The sequence below is a fragment of the Syngnathus acus genome, chromosome 2, assembly GCF_901709675.1.
Source record: "Syngnathus acus chromosome 2, fSynAcu1.2, whole genome shotgun sequence".
Taxonomy (NCBI): domain Eukaryota; kingdom Metazoa; phylum Chordata; class Actinopteri; order Syngnathiformes; family Syngnathidae; genus Syngnathus; species Syngnathus acus.
The window spans coordinates 3761087-3775379 of record NC_051088.1 but is presented as its reverse complement, the minus strand read 5'-3'; the positions used below and the strand labels follow the sequence as shown (position 1 = coordinate 3775379).

At 38.7% G+C, this 14293-nt stretch overlaps 1 protein-coding gene across 2 annotated transcripts; it reads right to left on the bottom strand.

Annotated features, from left to right (window-relative positions):
• Window positions 1-337: 337 nt before the first annotated feature.
• Window positions 338-13902, bottom strand: LOC119139191 (trophinin associated protein). Of its 2 annotated transcripts, none has more exons than XM_037279671.1 (18): window positions 13766-13902; window positions 13447-13548; window positions 12549-12759; window positions 12076-12469; window positions 10068-10180; window positions 9769-9897; window positions 8962-9001; window positions 8407-8525; window positions 7324-7440; window positions 7214-7253; window positions 6459-6577; window positions 6132-6260; window positions 6017-6056; window positions 5800-5867; window positions 2357-2449; window positions 2031-2277; window positions 1760-1953; window positions 338-707 (listed from the first exon to the last, which is right to left on the bottom strand). In XM_037279671.1, the coding sequence occupies exons 2-18, from the start codon at window positions 13509-13511 to the stop codon at window positions 654-656; spliced, it is 2172 nt and encodes a 723-aa protein (XP_037135566.1). In that variant the 5' UTR covers window positions 13512-13548; window positions 13766-13902; the 3' UTR covers window positions 338-653. The 2 variants fall into 2 exon arrangements, 1 of the variants encoding a protein (XP_037135566.1); XR_005101318.1 differs by having other exon boundaries at window positions 341-1273; window positions 1687-1953.
• Window positions 13903-14293: the final 391 nt, after the last annotated feature.

Sequence of the window (14293 nt, the reverse complement as noted above, 5' to 3'; positions counted from 1 at the left end):
GCACTCAACTAAATATACATCTAAGCACCTGTCCTGGACATGGCAACACAAAGCACATGATTCTCATTGATACACAAGTATTTGACAACAGTTCCTTCCACCAACACGATGGAAAACACTTAAATAGGGCTCAAGCATTACCTTGCACAGTAAACAGCGACAACATTTTGAAAGGGGCTGTTTAATTGCACCTCAAGTGTTTTGATAGGGTTCTTCTGGACCAAACTCATTCAGTCAACTTTTCTTTCTTCACAAAAAACCCCCAGAAATGGGCTGACAGAATGGCTACGACTGTTAGGTGACAAAGACTCCAAAACAGACAAAAGGTCAAGCAACAAACTATTACAAACAAGCATTTATTCCCCCAAGTGAGAGAGACACACAAAAAAACAACAACAAAATAACATTCAAACAAATACACGTAAAATTGTAATTGTAAACAGGTGCTGGTCCACACAGGGACAATAGACATGAAAAACACAGTCATGTACTCAAGAGTCGTCTTGGAGGACTGGAGAACAAATGGAATGAAACGGAATGTCCTTCAGTGCCCAACTTTTCAATATTATACTGAGGCTACATTTCATTTATTATTTCAACAATATGGGGATCTGTATTAGTGGTTCGTCAAAAAGACACAATTACATATTTATCTATCTCAAAGTGGAGCACGGAGAAACAGCATCCAAGCTCAGTGGAACAAATTTCTGGAAAAGAAAAGAATGCCAACTTGTGAGATAATCCCCACGGGCAATGTGTACAGTAGAACCTTGACGCTGGAACGCCCAAAATTTGGAGTTGGACATATATTGGATTGCAAACTATGCCTAAAAGTTTTGGAGCTATTGTATAAAGCACAGGTGTCAAAGTCAAGGCCCGGGGGACAGATCCGGCCAGCCACATTATTTTACGTGGCCCGCAAAAGCAACAAATGTGTTCATTTAATGTTTCTTGTTAAAATACCAAAACTGTAAATTGTCTTCTCTTTTAATAACTGTGAGATATTGTTAAAGATGTTAAAACCACACTTTCAAAGTGAATTAGAAAATTGGTGAACTTTTTTTTACTGAATTTTATTATGTGTATGCGATAATAGAAGTCATTATTGGCCCCATGAGGGAAACCATAACGACGATGTGGCCCGTAACAAAAATGAGTTTGACACCTCTGGTTTAAAGTCATCACACCTAACTGGACCTCGTTTCAGCCACTTTGAGTTTTGCCTTTTCCCGGTCTATTTGTGATGCTCATTCTGCAAGGATAACGGTGGTAACTAAGAGAAGAACATCCAGCAGAAGTTAGCATGATGTAAGCTTACTCAAATAGAGCGTAGATACACTGGTGTTACGTCTGAATACTGTTTTTGTCGTATTTCGGTTAGTTGGAGATTCTGTTCACTATTATTTAGCACATTTATTTTGGTATTTCAGCGACGGGTCATGGATTATTGCTAAAGGCTTGACAGGACTATGCTTTTAGAGAAAAAGGAACTATGATTTTGACCTTCAATGACTCAATCCGTTTGTGATGTTTGACAAAACACGATGAAAAGTTCCGTTTTAATATTTTACTTTTGATGAAGAGGTAGCGTTTCATTATATCATTTATATTAAATCATATATTTTACATTAGAGGTTGATCTCATTTCAGCCTGCAGACAGCCAAATTTGAAAAAATAAGTTTGACCAAATACTATATTGTGGTCCAGCTGCAAGGTACCACTGTAGGTTAGTGCTCATTTTCAAAGGTTTGTACTCACACTGGACTCTTGAAGGTGCAGCAGGGTTGCCACCGGGTTGCTAGTGCGGGGTTCAGAGGGGAAGAACCTGGGACTGTCTGAGATAGAACGGGAGATATAGAAAGCAACCTCCTTGTCCAAGCGTAGCTCTTCCATGTGAGCGAAATGCTTGGGCAGGATCGCAAGTGCAGTGTTGGTAACACCAGTCTTCTGGTCTGAAGAACACAAGTCCAGGTTCAGAAGTGAATCACAGATTTAATGAGCAAATGTTGATGGGTTGCCTTTGTGTTACCTTTGTGCATAAAATGACTGGCAAGTTTAGTGCGACATGCAGGATGACGCACTTGTCCCTTTTCCGACGGATCCTGGCCGCGCAGCTCTTGACGGGCCAAGTTCTTCTGCTCGCTGTGTTTCTTGCTCGCGGAAAAAAAAATGACAGATTCTCTTTGAAGGGTTGGATTGAACTGCTGTCCTTCCACAGGCTTCTGCACTTCTTCATCGCCAGCATTCTTTATTTTGTCCTCACAGTGGGTTTTCATCTACGTACAAGAAATAGAAAGGATTTAATTCATCAATGAAAACTTGCTTGGTGGTCTTAGCTTGGACCTCGCTTCTTACAGGTGAGACTTGAAGAACTGGGAGCTGCTCTTTCTTCCCTTTGTCAGGGCTGTGTCTATCCTCCTGGTTGAAAAATAACACCTGGGCAACTTCCTGCCACCACAAGACACAATTATTATTAGATTTAACATTTAGAAAGATTATTTGCAATTAAACTTTGGCAAAACACAAAACTAATGCATTTGTATGAAGTTTTAAGCGAAACACTGACAATATAGTACAAAATACTATGGTAGTAAGATGAATTATTTTCGAGCCCCAAATTGTCGAGAGAATACCTGTTTCCCTTCTAACGGCATTTTGTAAAAATTTAGATTTTATCTTTGCAAAAATAATTTTCTTACCTCTGTACAAAAAATAAACAAAAAATGTTCCCCCTCATAATCCATATGTTGTTTTTTTTAAATATAAAATGACTTTACTTGCGGTCGGGAAATGTGCTTCACAAAACTACTCAGACCCAATCGCTGGTACAGCAATGAGTTGGGATTTCCAGGCGAGTAAATCCAAGCAGGTTGCAAAGTTCATGTTTACAAAAAAGTGACTTGATTGACACATCTTTTACAACCGAAACATTACATTTATGTCGCCCCAAACTCTACGCTGTTCAAGCAAACATTCTTTTGTTCGTTACTGTCTTTTCAGTACAGAACTGACAGAAGTGACTGCTGCACTGTGTTTTTAGCTTGGTTATCTTCCGAGTTCTATCCTGAACGTTTCTGCTTCCTCGAAAGCCACGGTTTTAACCTGCTCCTACAAGAACAGAAAAGTTGTTTGTCCATTTATTCTTAAACATTCAGTTTGTAGAGTCATCTTCAGCATTTGGTAACAAGCGCTGTTGTGTGTTGATGGCAAAAATTTGGTCAGGTGTTCACAACAGCAGCTACTGTGTCAGAGCCTGTGATGACTGACAACAGAGTGTGGGAGGAAAAAAAGCAAAAAGCACTTTATTCAACGGGGGTTGACCAGAAGGGTCATGTGGGTCCGCACAAGACTCAGTCCGCCATTTAAAAATGGACAGAATAGTGGTACATTCGCCAAGCTTGAGTGCAGGCAGCATGGGTTCAGGGTTCACGCTTGTGTGAATGTAAGAGTGAATGATTACCTGTCACTGCTCTGTGACTACCGAGGGAGGGATAAACTCCAGTTCACTTGTGACCCGTAAGAGGATAAACGGTATGGAAAAATGGATGGTTGAAATTGTTTGCATTTTTATTTTATTTAGATTTTCTTTTTTTTTTTTTAGTCACAAAATTGTAACTTCTTTATAATAAAACAGCAATTTTATTGTTTGTAAAATATTTTTTCCTACCTTTTATGATTATCATTTTAAATGTTTAGCATTATTGGTGTGCCTTCACTAATTCTACACCATTAACTTTATTATTATTCTGCTTCTTCTATTTTATTCTCCTCACTTTTTTGACGTGCTACTACTTCCACATAATTAATCCGATTCACTTCATTCCTCTTTTGATCTCGAAAATTCACGTGAAATTTTCCGTTTTCATAAAATTCGCAAATTTCGGCAAATTTTTCCCCATTCATTCTTAATGGCACATTCAACATTTCACATTTACGTCGTTCCAGTTTGAAATTCGCATCATTCAGCACATTCAAATCACATTGGGGAAGATTTTCAACATTCCCAAAATTTCACGTTTAAAATTTGTGCAAAATTTCATTTTTCATTTCTAATTTCTACATTTTTCAACCGATTCAACCCGTTCCAACTTTAAACTGTTCATCTTAAGCCTACCTATTCCAAAACTTCCCACGATTAAAAAATTTCACATTTTCACTTTTAGAATTCACACAAAACTCCTCACAATTTTGGTTTTCCTTTCTACTTTCTCCATTTTTCAACCAATTCAACCCATTCCAACTTTTAACCGTTTATCTTATGTCTACATATTCCAAAACTTCCAACTTACCAAAAATTCAAAATTTTCAACTTTAAAATTCACGCCAAATTTGACAAAATTCCGTTTTTCCCTTCTAATGTCTACATTTTTTGACCGATTCAACCCATTCCAACTTGCAACTGCATCTTATGCCTACCTATTCCACAACTTCCCACTTATGAAAAATTCCAAATTTTCAACTTTAAAATTCGTGCCAAATTTACAAAATTTAGTTCTTCCCATTCTAATTCCTACATTGTTTGACCAATTCAACTTTGAACATAATTCTGTAGCATTCCCCAAGTATTTATTCAGCTTCTTCACCTTCACATGCGATTTCTCCAGAAATGGCAAATTCTAGTACTTGTAGTGTTATATTGTCATAAAGTTAATTAAATTCTTGCCAATGAGTGATATTTTTCTCCCTTGCAATAGTTAGGACAAGAGATTAATTCATCTAAACTGTTGTTTTTTTTCCAACTCGTTGAATGAGGATTTCTTACTAGGCTTACAAAATGGTGACTTGTTATTTTTACAATGAGAGAGTTGCACAATAGACCCCTTTACGGTCTACATCACAGTGACATCACAGTGTTACTAAAAGAAGGAAAGCCTGCAGTAAGAACTTTTATCTTGGTAAAAAATCTTGTCGTGTGATTTAGGTTGCCAAAACCATAAAAGACAAATCTAAAACTTGAAATGTATCACATTCCATCCTCTGACAGTCCTGAAATGTTGAATTTGATAATCACCAGCTAAAGTGTCATTTCTGTCACGCTTGTCTGTTTTCAAGTCACCAAGATACACTTTTTTTTCAGCTGAATTGCTCATACATATATTCAATTGAAATTTGACTCACATTTCCCCTTAAAGTCCTCGTATGAGTTGTTCCCTCTGCCGCCTATCGGAAATTCAGAGGTGCTTTAAGCGACCCCGCATCGCTGGAAGTCCGGTGCTCTGAATCTTTCCAAGTCCAACTTTTAAATTTTGACAAGCTGACCTCCGAGGGTCGTCTAGCAGTTATTTATCCATAATATACGTACACACCGGGCAGAAACATGATTTTTGCCATGAGACAACTACAGGAAAAGTGCATCAAACAGAACATGCCTCTGTTCTCTGTTTTAATTGATCTGACCAAGGAAACACAGTCGATAGGGAAGCACTATTAGCGCATTGGTTGCCCACCAAAATTTGTGACAATAATTAGACTTCCATGACGGCATGACTGATCAGGTCCTCTCCAGTGGTAATGTGACAGACACCTTCTGTGGCATACAACAATCCATGCTGTTGCTGTCACTTGGTCAATTCCAGAAATTTACTGTTGCCAGAAATTTACGCCACAGGGCATCGTCAGCAGTAATTACAACAACTAACTCCCAGTGCTACCCAGTGTCTCAGACTGCACCTGTAGCTTGGGGTTGCAGAGCCACCTCCAAGTTCATAGATGAGATGCAGAAACAATACGTCATTGTCGGATCCAAAGCAACACCAACAACATGTTTAAGTGGCAGAATAGGACCACTTAATACACACCATGGCAGGACTGGGAGGGGAAACTCTCTGAGATGTCCATGTACTCTTGGCCTCTTTGTGAGTTGAAACTGAGAAAAAAAAAGTAGTGTTAACAACAGGCCTGCTTGTGGACCAAAGCATCACCTCTAACTGTTAACTACTGTTATTCATCATCACAATTATTGGTCATTGTTCTCTCACTTTCGCTGTATTCGAATAACTTTATATTGTTTCTTACCTGCTGCGGCCAGACTCTTCTTAATTGGAACCCTCTGTGACTGCATTGGAGAATAAAATCAGATACTAAAAATGCAAACAATATACTGCAATGATGAAAATAGACGTGTACATACTGTGTTGATAAAAGTGCTTCTGCCAAGCGGATTTTGAGGTGTGGCACGCACAGGGCCTGGATCCTGCAACCCCTTGTTTTGGCTGCCAGCAGATTTTTGATGACTCTTGAAAATTGACACTCTTTGTGGCTGCACGAATAATAAATGATTACAGGGTAACAGAAATACATTAAAGTGTAGCAGATCACTTAAAACTATTTCATGTTATAAAATAAATTTATAATAAACAGCAACAACAAGAGATTGCAAACGCCCTGTTTTATCTTTACAAATCTTATACGATGCTAAGAAACAGTATAAAGACTCATCCAGAGTCGTCAAACTCACAAACATGGAATAAGATTGGGAGCGTGGAGTTCCAATTGATTGGCTGGAGATACACACGCCCTCATTACGCAGGATACTTTGTAGTGACGTGGAATCCGGTTTAAATTCCACAGCTTTCTCTGAAAGTCAAAGTCAAAGTCTGCTTTATTGTCAATTTCTTCACATGCCAAGACACACAAAGAAATAATATAGGTCATCAGGTCAACTTTGAAAGTACAAGGGCGCAGTATATTCAAATTAGATCAGTTATACTATGTGCTGTCACAAGCAAACCGGCTTTACATTCATTAAAGGAGAAGTCAACCCCAAGATTTTCCTTTCAATAATATGTTCTATGTGCCCCCACTAATATAAACACAGCATTGTGATTCATATTACGTTGGAGGAATATGAGTTAAGCAGCAAAATGTACCCGTTTTTCTCCATCTCAGGGGGTGGCCGTTTTACCACTTGCTGTCGACAGATTATAACATCACAGTTGACAGGTCTCCCGTGACAACCAATCATGGCTCACAAGTTTTTTGAAGTTAATTGGTTGTGACCTGGCAACTTTGATGTCCCCCCCTGAGATGGATAAAACAGGTCAATTTTGACAGTTTGATTCATATTCCACAAACGAAACATTAATCAGAACACTGTTTTGATTAGTTGGGCTGCACAGAAAATTATGGCATTAGACTTTGTCTTTGATTATAAATTGAAAGGTGGTACACATTGGCAACGGTGTGTGTTAACGGAATTATATTACATTTTACCTGCTGCTGCCAGATTCTCTTTGATGGGAACTCTCTGTGGCTGTGCAGAAAAAGAAAAATAATTTAAAAATGCATAGAATGAACAGCATTAGAAATAGGTGTGTACACACTGTATCAATAGTGCCTCTTGTAGATGGATTTGTAGGTGTGGCTCGCACAGGGCCTGCAGTCTTCACCTTGTGGCTGGCAGCAGGATTTTGATGATTTTTTGTAGTGGACACTCGTGGCTGCAAAAATAATCAATCATTATTGGACAACTAAAAGTCCCGTAAAAAAAGGAGAAAAATAAGTGTTGTAAACAACTCTGCATAATTGGAATGATTAAAATAAATGAATATATAAAATGGGGCATCACAAATAGTGAAAAACCATATGGTCTTTGTTCTCAAATTCAGTGAGCGTGTCCACTGAATGCATATTTGGTTTATTATTTATCCTTACTTTGTGAGATAGTTTTGTTAATACAGTGATCGCTCGCTACTTCGCGGTTTGTTTATCGCAGCTTCACTACATCGCAGATTTTTCCCAGCCAAACAAACAAAAAAAATTGTTACAATAAGAGTTCTAAAAACATATTTGCAGTGTTGTACTTTGTTATAAAAGAAGTTATCATTAAAGACTTCTGAAAACATATTTACAGTATTGTACCTTGTTATAAAAAGTTGTTATAATAATAAAAGAGTCCTAAGATCATATTTACAGTATGTATACTTTAGCTACATCAACATATACATTTACAAAATGCGCACAGCGCTGCTATGGTAACTTGTGACCACTAGAGGTCCCTGTTTAACCAAGGTTAACAACAGAACGTCACATTTACATATGTTAAACACACACACACACGTCTAATATTTATATTTTCAATATCATACAATATTTTCTGTGTGTTATTTATACTATGAATGTATTATTTACAGGGCGGCTCGGTGGCGCACTGGCTAGCACGTCGGCCTCACAGTTAGGAGGGTGCGGGTTTGATTCCACCTCCGGCCCTTTAGGGCAGCATATTGGTCCACAAGCTATCGTAAGAGCTATTTAAAAGAAATACTTTGTTGTTAATGTTGTAATGTAAAAGTCCCACCTGAGTATGTGTCACATGACCAACCAAAAGGTGTGACTTGTGGTCCAGACAACACGGTATAATTACACAGAAGAAAAAGAAAAGACTCATACAGAGTCCACAAACTCACAAACACGGCATAAGATTGAGACCGTGGAGTTGCAACCAATTGGGTGGATATGCACACGCCCTCATTACGCAGGATACTTTGCAATGAGGAGGAATCGGGCTGGAATTCTGCAGCTCTGTCTGAAAAGAATATTTTTATTTATTTTTTCAATTAACAATGCCATCATGACAATGTCCATTTAAAGCTTGATGGAACGCTATTTAAATTAGATCATGTTAATTCTCATTTGAGATTTTACTAGTGTAAATTCGCTTTGGAGGTCCCTTAATGCCTTCTGTACTCAGGTTTCCATTCTGCAATAAGTTACCATACAGGCTGTTAGCAAGTTGGCTTGTTATCCATAATCTCTGTAAACTTTAGCACCTGTCAATTGAATTATGGGTAAACATGGTTTGTTTACACGCTAGCTGTTGTCAAAATTTCTATGTAGTTGGGACAGAGTCACGGTAGTTTTATACAAGCTCAACTGCCAACAAATCTGTCATACAAAAAGTTGATTTGGCATTAAGATTGTTTTCATTGAGTTATACAGACAATACTATAAACACATCTTACCTGCTAGGACCAGATTCTTTTTAATCAGAACTCTCTGTGGCTGCATAGAATGGAAGGAAGGAAAAATAAATGGTTAAAAATGCCTGTTTTTTGTGATACAAAAATGGAGTCAGAGAAAAATCATTGAGTGTAGGATGGGGGTGGAGGGGACAATTAAAACAGGAAGGACCACGGGTCGTCGAGGACCGTTACTGAACATGCCTGGACTACAACAATGTTAGGACTTTATTTGGTGGCAGACAGAAGTTTGAGTGTGATTAAATAATTCAGCTAGAAAGGTGTGCACATTTGTGCAACCTCTCTATCTGAGTCGTTCATTTTTACTACTCTCTGTATCACAGGTGTCAAACTCAAGGCCCGGGGGCCAGATACGGCCCGCCACATCAGTTAATCTGGCCCGCGAAGACAAATTGTGCATCAATTACTAGAATTACAAATTGTCTTCAGATTTAATAGTGTATTTTTTCTTTAAATATTTGACCAGTTTTTACTCGTCTGATTTGAAAACGAGTTATTTGTCCGTTTGTTTTGTAGTTTTTACTGTATATAATATGAGGTGCTCATACATTTATTTGTGTTGACAGTCATAATGGCCCTCCAAAAGAAGCTATGTCTACAATGCGGCCCGCGAAAAAAATTTGTTTGACACCCCTGCTCTATATAATGTTTCTTTTTTTTTTATCAATTGTGTTGTACAGGTTAGAAGTCATAATGAAGGTGAGAACAAAAATCTCCTTTTTTGCATCACAAAATGTTCTCATTTGAACAGGGATTTGTAGACTTGTCATATCCACTGTAAGTACATACTGTGTCCAAATATGTGCCTTTGCCAGGTACGTTTTGAGGTGTGGCACGAACGGAGCCAGTCGCCTTCACCCCTTTGTTCTGGCTGGCAGCAGCTTTTTGGTGACTCTTTACAACAGACGCTCGTTGCGGCTAAAGAAATTAAACATTATTACTGGAAGGATCATGCATGACAACCAATAATGTAAATCATGCCAATTATATAAATAATAAGAGAAATAATAACAATAATAATAACAACAATAATAACTAACAATTAATATAATGATAATAATAAAAATAGTATTCATTCATCAACTCACAAACATGGCATGAGAGCTGGAAGTTGCAAATGGCGGCCTGGAGACACACACACCCTCATTCCGCAGTATACTGAGCAAAGCGGCATGATTGGGCTGGAATCCCTCAGCTTTGCCTGAAAAACATTTTCTATAAATTATTGGCCACAACAGCAAAACCATGACAGTGCGTGAATAAAGTGACAATTCATGATTCATTTATTATTATCCATATTTGTTGGTTTAATGCAAAGGGGAGCACAGAAAAGGCGCATCAAAAACAAACAAACAAACAAACAAACAAAAAGAAGAATATTGATGGACATCAAGATGAAAGGTCAGATGTGTAAATAAAGGCACAGAAGAAAAAAGGCAATAATGTGCTGATAAAGGCTACAGAGATTTACTCAGTTGAACACTTATATGCAAGCCACTTTTCCTTAATATGTCCCCTTAAAAGCAAGTAGGCCCATGGTAGTATGTTGGTGTTGTGGTGTACCGCCTGGACCTCCGCCTGAACCTCCATTGCAAGTACGGCTATGCACCCCATCCAAATTATCATGCAATTGACATCCCAAAGACATGCATGGTAGGCAGATTGAGCGCTCCAAATTGTTTGTAGGTGTGATTGTGTGTGTGAATGGTTGTTTGTCTATGTGTTCCCCGCCTACTGACCAAAGACTGCTGGAATAGGGTTAGTTTCTCTTTACAGTAGCTCCATTGTTTTTTAACTCCTGTTGACTGATGTGTACTGGATTACTGGAATGACACTACACGACCAAGTATACAACGACGACGTACATTCCTTCAAAATGTGTTTTACTATTAGATACTTTTCAGAGCATTCTTCCTGTAGAGAGTAATGTTTTATTGCATTTTATCTTTAAATTATTTTTACTGAGCCCCTAAGGCAGTGGTTCTTAACCTTTTTCCTTGTTCGCATTCAATTCACCAACCAGTTCTCGCACCCCAAACCCTAACCCTAAATAATTATTATAATAATAATTGGTTTACTTTACAGCTATAAGGCTTAATTTGCATGATCCCTAATCCCAATTAACACAATGACTTCTTGATTTCCAGAATTTTCACTTTTTTCGGTTACCCGACCATTATCCCCGAAAAATTGTAAATTTCCCCCAGGGTATCCTCGCACCCCCTAGGAAGCATTCTCGCACCCCCCCCCCCCCCGTTAAGAACCACTTCCCTAAGGTGACCTACTAGGGGAAAACCAGTGTTCTCTCGCAAATAAACAAAAACTATGACACAATTCTTTTATATTGTGATCAATCTTTTAGCCATTTCGCCCAGCCCTAGTATGAACCACAATGTAGAAGCACTCGGGGGCAACATGTATTCCTACACCTGCTTGGTGCTTCTTATTGTGGGCTGCTCCAGAGTGGAAGACCGCCCAAATCCTCTCAAGAGGACTGGTACCAGAGCCCAAGCTGAGTGTCGAGGTGAGCAGTCAATATAGTGAGAACCTCTCGAGCTCGCTCACCAGCTCAGGCTCTTTTGCAGTCAGTAAAGTGACATTTCACATCCCGAGAGCCGGATTCTGTAGCCGCAGATTAAAACACCAAATTCATCATTCATTTTGCAAAGCACAATCTGTAGTGTCATTCGTGTTTACCCCCCAAAATGTAACATACTGCTGACATGCCGCCTTGCCCAAAGGTATATGTCAGGCAGGTGAATTGGTATTGGTCTCAGAGTATTATATTTTTAAGGAGTAGATATACGTACACTATTGGCATCAATAACAACACTGTGTGTTCCCTCTAACAGTTTGGATTTTTTTCGTCTCAACCTATCCTGCCATGAGCATCTTTACCAGTCTTCAATTCAACTCTGATTTGGCCAGTGTAATTGTAATCATTATTATTTTGGAATGTTATGTCAACCAAGTCGGGGTGCTGATTATCACAAATCAACTACTGTATAAACACAAGTGTGTCGAGCTGCATTCGAAAGGTCTCAAAGCAATCACACATCTGCACTAGTCGCATGCAAATGTGCAGAAAGAACTTACCGTGAGGGTGGCTTGAGAGGCTATTCTGCACATTCTCATCCTTCACTGGATCTTTGAGACTGAGATGGCTCATGTTATCCAAACAGGCAGAAGAAAAGGAGGAAGTCTTCTGATTTGCAGCATTATCACACTTCAACGTGTCAGAATGCCCTGAGGCCTTTTCAGGAAACATACATTTCTCCTTTCTTGCTGCTACTGTGCTTTTTAACACAGCTGGACTCTTCAGGGGGTTCTCTTTTGTCTTCTGGGTTTTTACACAAACATTGTTTTTAAGATGGGTGGCACGAGCACCATTTTTTGGCTCTAAAGTTACAATGTCTGTTTTCAAACTCTTTTGCCGAGACACGTTAAAAGGCTTCGGCCTGGTGCATGACTTTTTCTTCTTGGCTTTCCCCTGCAGTCAAGTAATATGGTGTTAACAAATGAGAGAAGAAAAGCATGAAATGTCAAAATGGTAGGAACAACACACTCACAGACAAGATTTTCTCCTCCCACTGAGCATCATGAAAAGCTGAAGGAGGTTGGAGGGACTTGATTAGCACTGGAAGTCTGCTCACTTTTGGCCGCACAAGTGTGTTCCTCTCAGGATCTTGGTTCTCTGAATCCTTCTTAGGAAGGTTCGCCGTGGGTACAGCCTTTGAGTTATGTGGCTCTAGTGACATCTTGTTGTTCTCATTTTTCAACCTGAGTAGAAAGACGGTAAGGTGAAACAGATGAAGTTATGCTTCAAATGAAAGAGCGAAAGAAGGAAAGGGAATGAGAACTTATTAGCAATGTTCTACATCTGCCATTAATACATATTTTGACTCTGCCATCTAATACAACAGGGATCCCAGTCTTTTCTTGAAATTATTTCCCAGGACTTTCCAAGGCCTTTTCTGGTATTCTCTGGAAAATGCACTTTTCATTTTCTTCTTGGAGGTAGGCTCTTGCGTCGAATCATCACTGAGCCATTTTTCCCCATTGCAAAGATACTTTCTAAATGCATCTGTTTATTTCACTAGCTTTGTGGATTTTATTTTAGCGTCACCCAACCCAAACAACTATTGTCTAGCGTCAGTCAAACTATTAGAGAATCTGGTCACCTTTCAAAATAAAATATTGTTCAGTCTCACCTAATAAAGAAACAAAAGTGTTTTCTTTAATTTTTGCGGCCCGCCGAGGCACGAATATCAAACATCGTACGTCTTTTCTCAGCAAAAGCTGTATTCTGTGCGAAAAACTGATCTAGAAAACATTTGTCATTCATGTTCGGTTTTTTTTTTATGCAGACCACTGCAATCACTGCATAACACATATGCACGTAGTACCTCGGACATCCTAATAAGCGCAAAGTCGACCAACTTTCTTAACTCATATTTGGCCACTTACCTCCGAAGGTTAGCACGGAATTCATCCTCCCTTTGCGCACGAAGAAGAGGAGGAGAGGCGTCCATTACTTAAGTACTGTGTTGTGTGAGGCGTCGGGAACGACTGAAGAGCATAACAAAACAAATAATCTGAGCAATCGATTAATTTAAGTATTTGTGTTATTAGTCACCATGACGATACAACGAATATGTAAGAAACAAAAAAAAAAAAACAGATACGCCATTAGGTTGTCATTCCAGGCAATTAAATCAATAGCCATTAGCTTTGAGTACAACAGACTGTATTTTAACACTATGACTCTACATTCGTGGGTGCATACCTTCAACCAAATACGATAATACAGCGTGCTATTCACGCGAGACGTCCCAATTTTGCTTTAATTAATCTAATGTCCGTTTAAAGAACTCTTGAAGTGTTCTTTCATGCCCAGAGTGCACAGACAACTTCCCGATTGCTGTTTGTATATGTACACGCTCTGCCATTGGCTATAGTTGGAAATTGTATAAACCAATCACGGCGCGTGTCTTTCGGATGCGTCATCTTCGGCCAATGGGCGACGGAGTTGCGTAAACAACCCCTTGACAACGACGCGAAAGTCGTTTAACCATGTGATTTCAAGGTTTTCCTATTTTTTGTGCGATATATTGTTCGTTCATAAGTAGTTTACAATTAATTTATGAAAACTCAAGTCAACTATATTGAATTAAAATACACATTAGAATACTGTACTTTATGTCAATTATAATGTAATTTTTATTCTACATTCTATTATTCTATAATTGTTTTCAAAATCCAATGTTAAAGCAAGGTCTACATTCTTTAATATGCTTTAATTGATTTGTGGGCA

Coding starts and splice junctions, on each gene's coding strand:
- LOC119139191 (XM_037279671.1), bottom strand. CDS start 13,511: ATGGACGCCTCTCCTCCTCTTCTTCGTGCGCAAAGGGAGGATGAATTC. Junction 10,181..12,075: donor CCTCTCAAGCCACCCTCACG/GTAAGTTCTTTC, acceptor AATGTTTTTCAG/GCAAAGCTGAGGGATTCCAG. Junction 6,261..6,458: donor CCCAATCTTATTCCATGTTT/GTGAGTTTGACG, acceptor TTATTCGTGCAG/CCACAAAGAGTGTCAATTTT.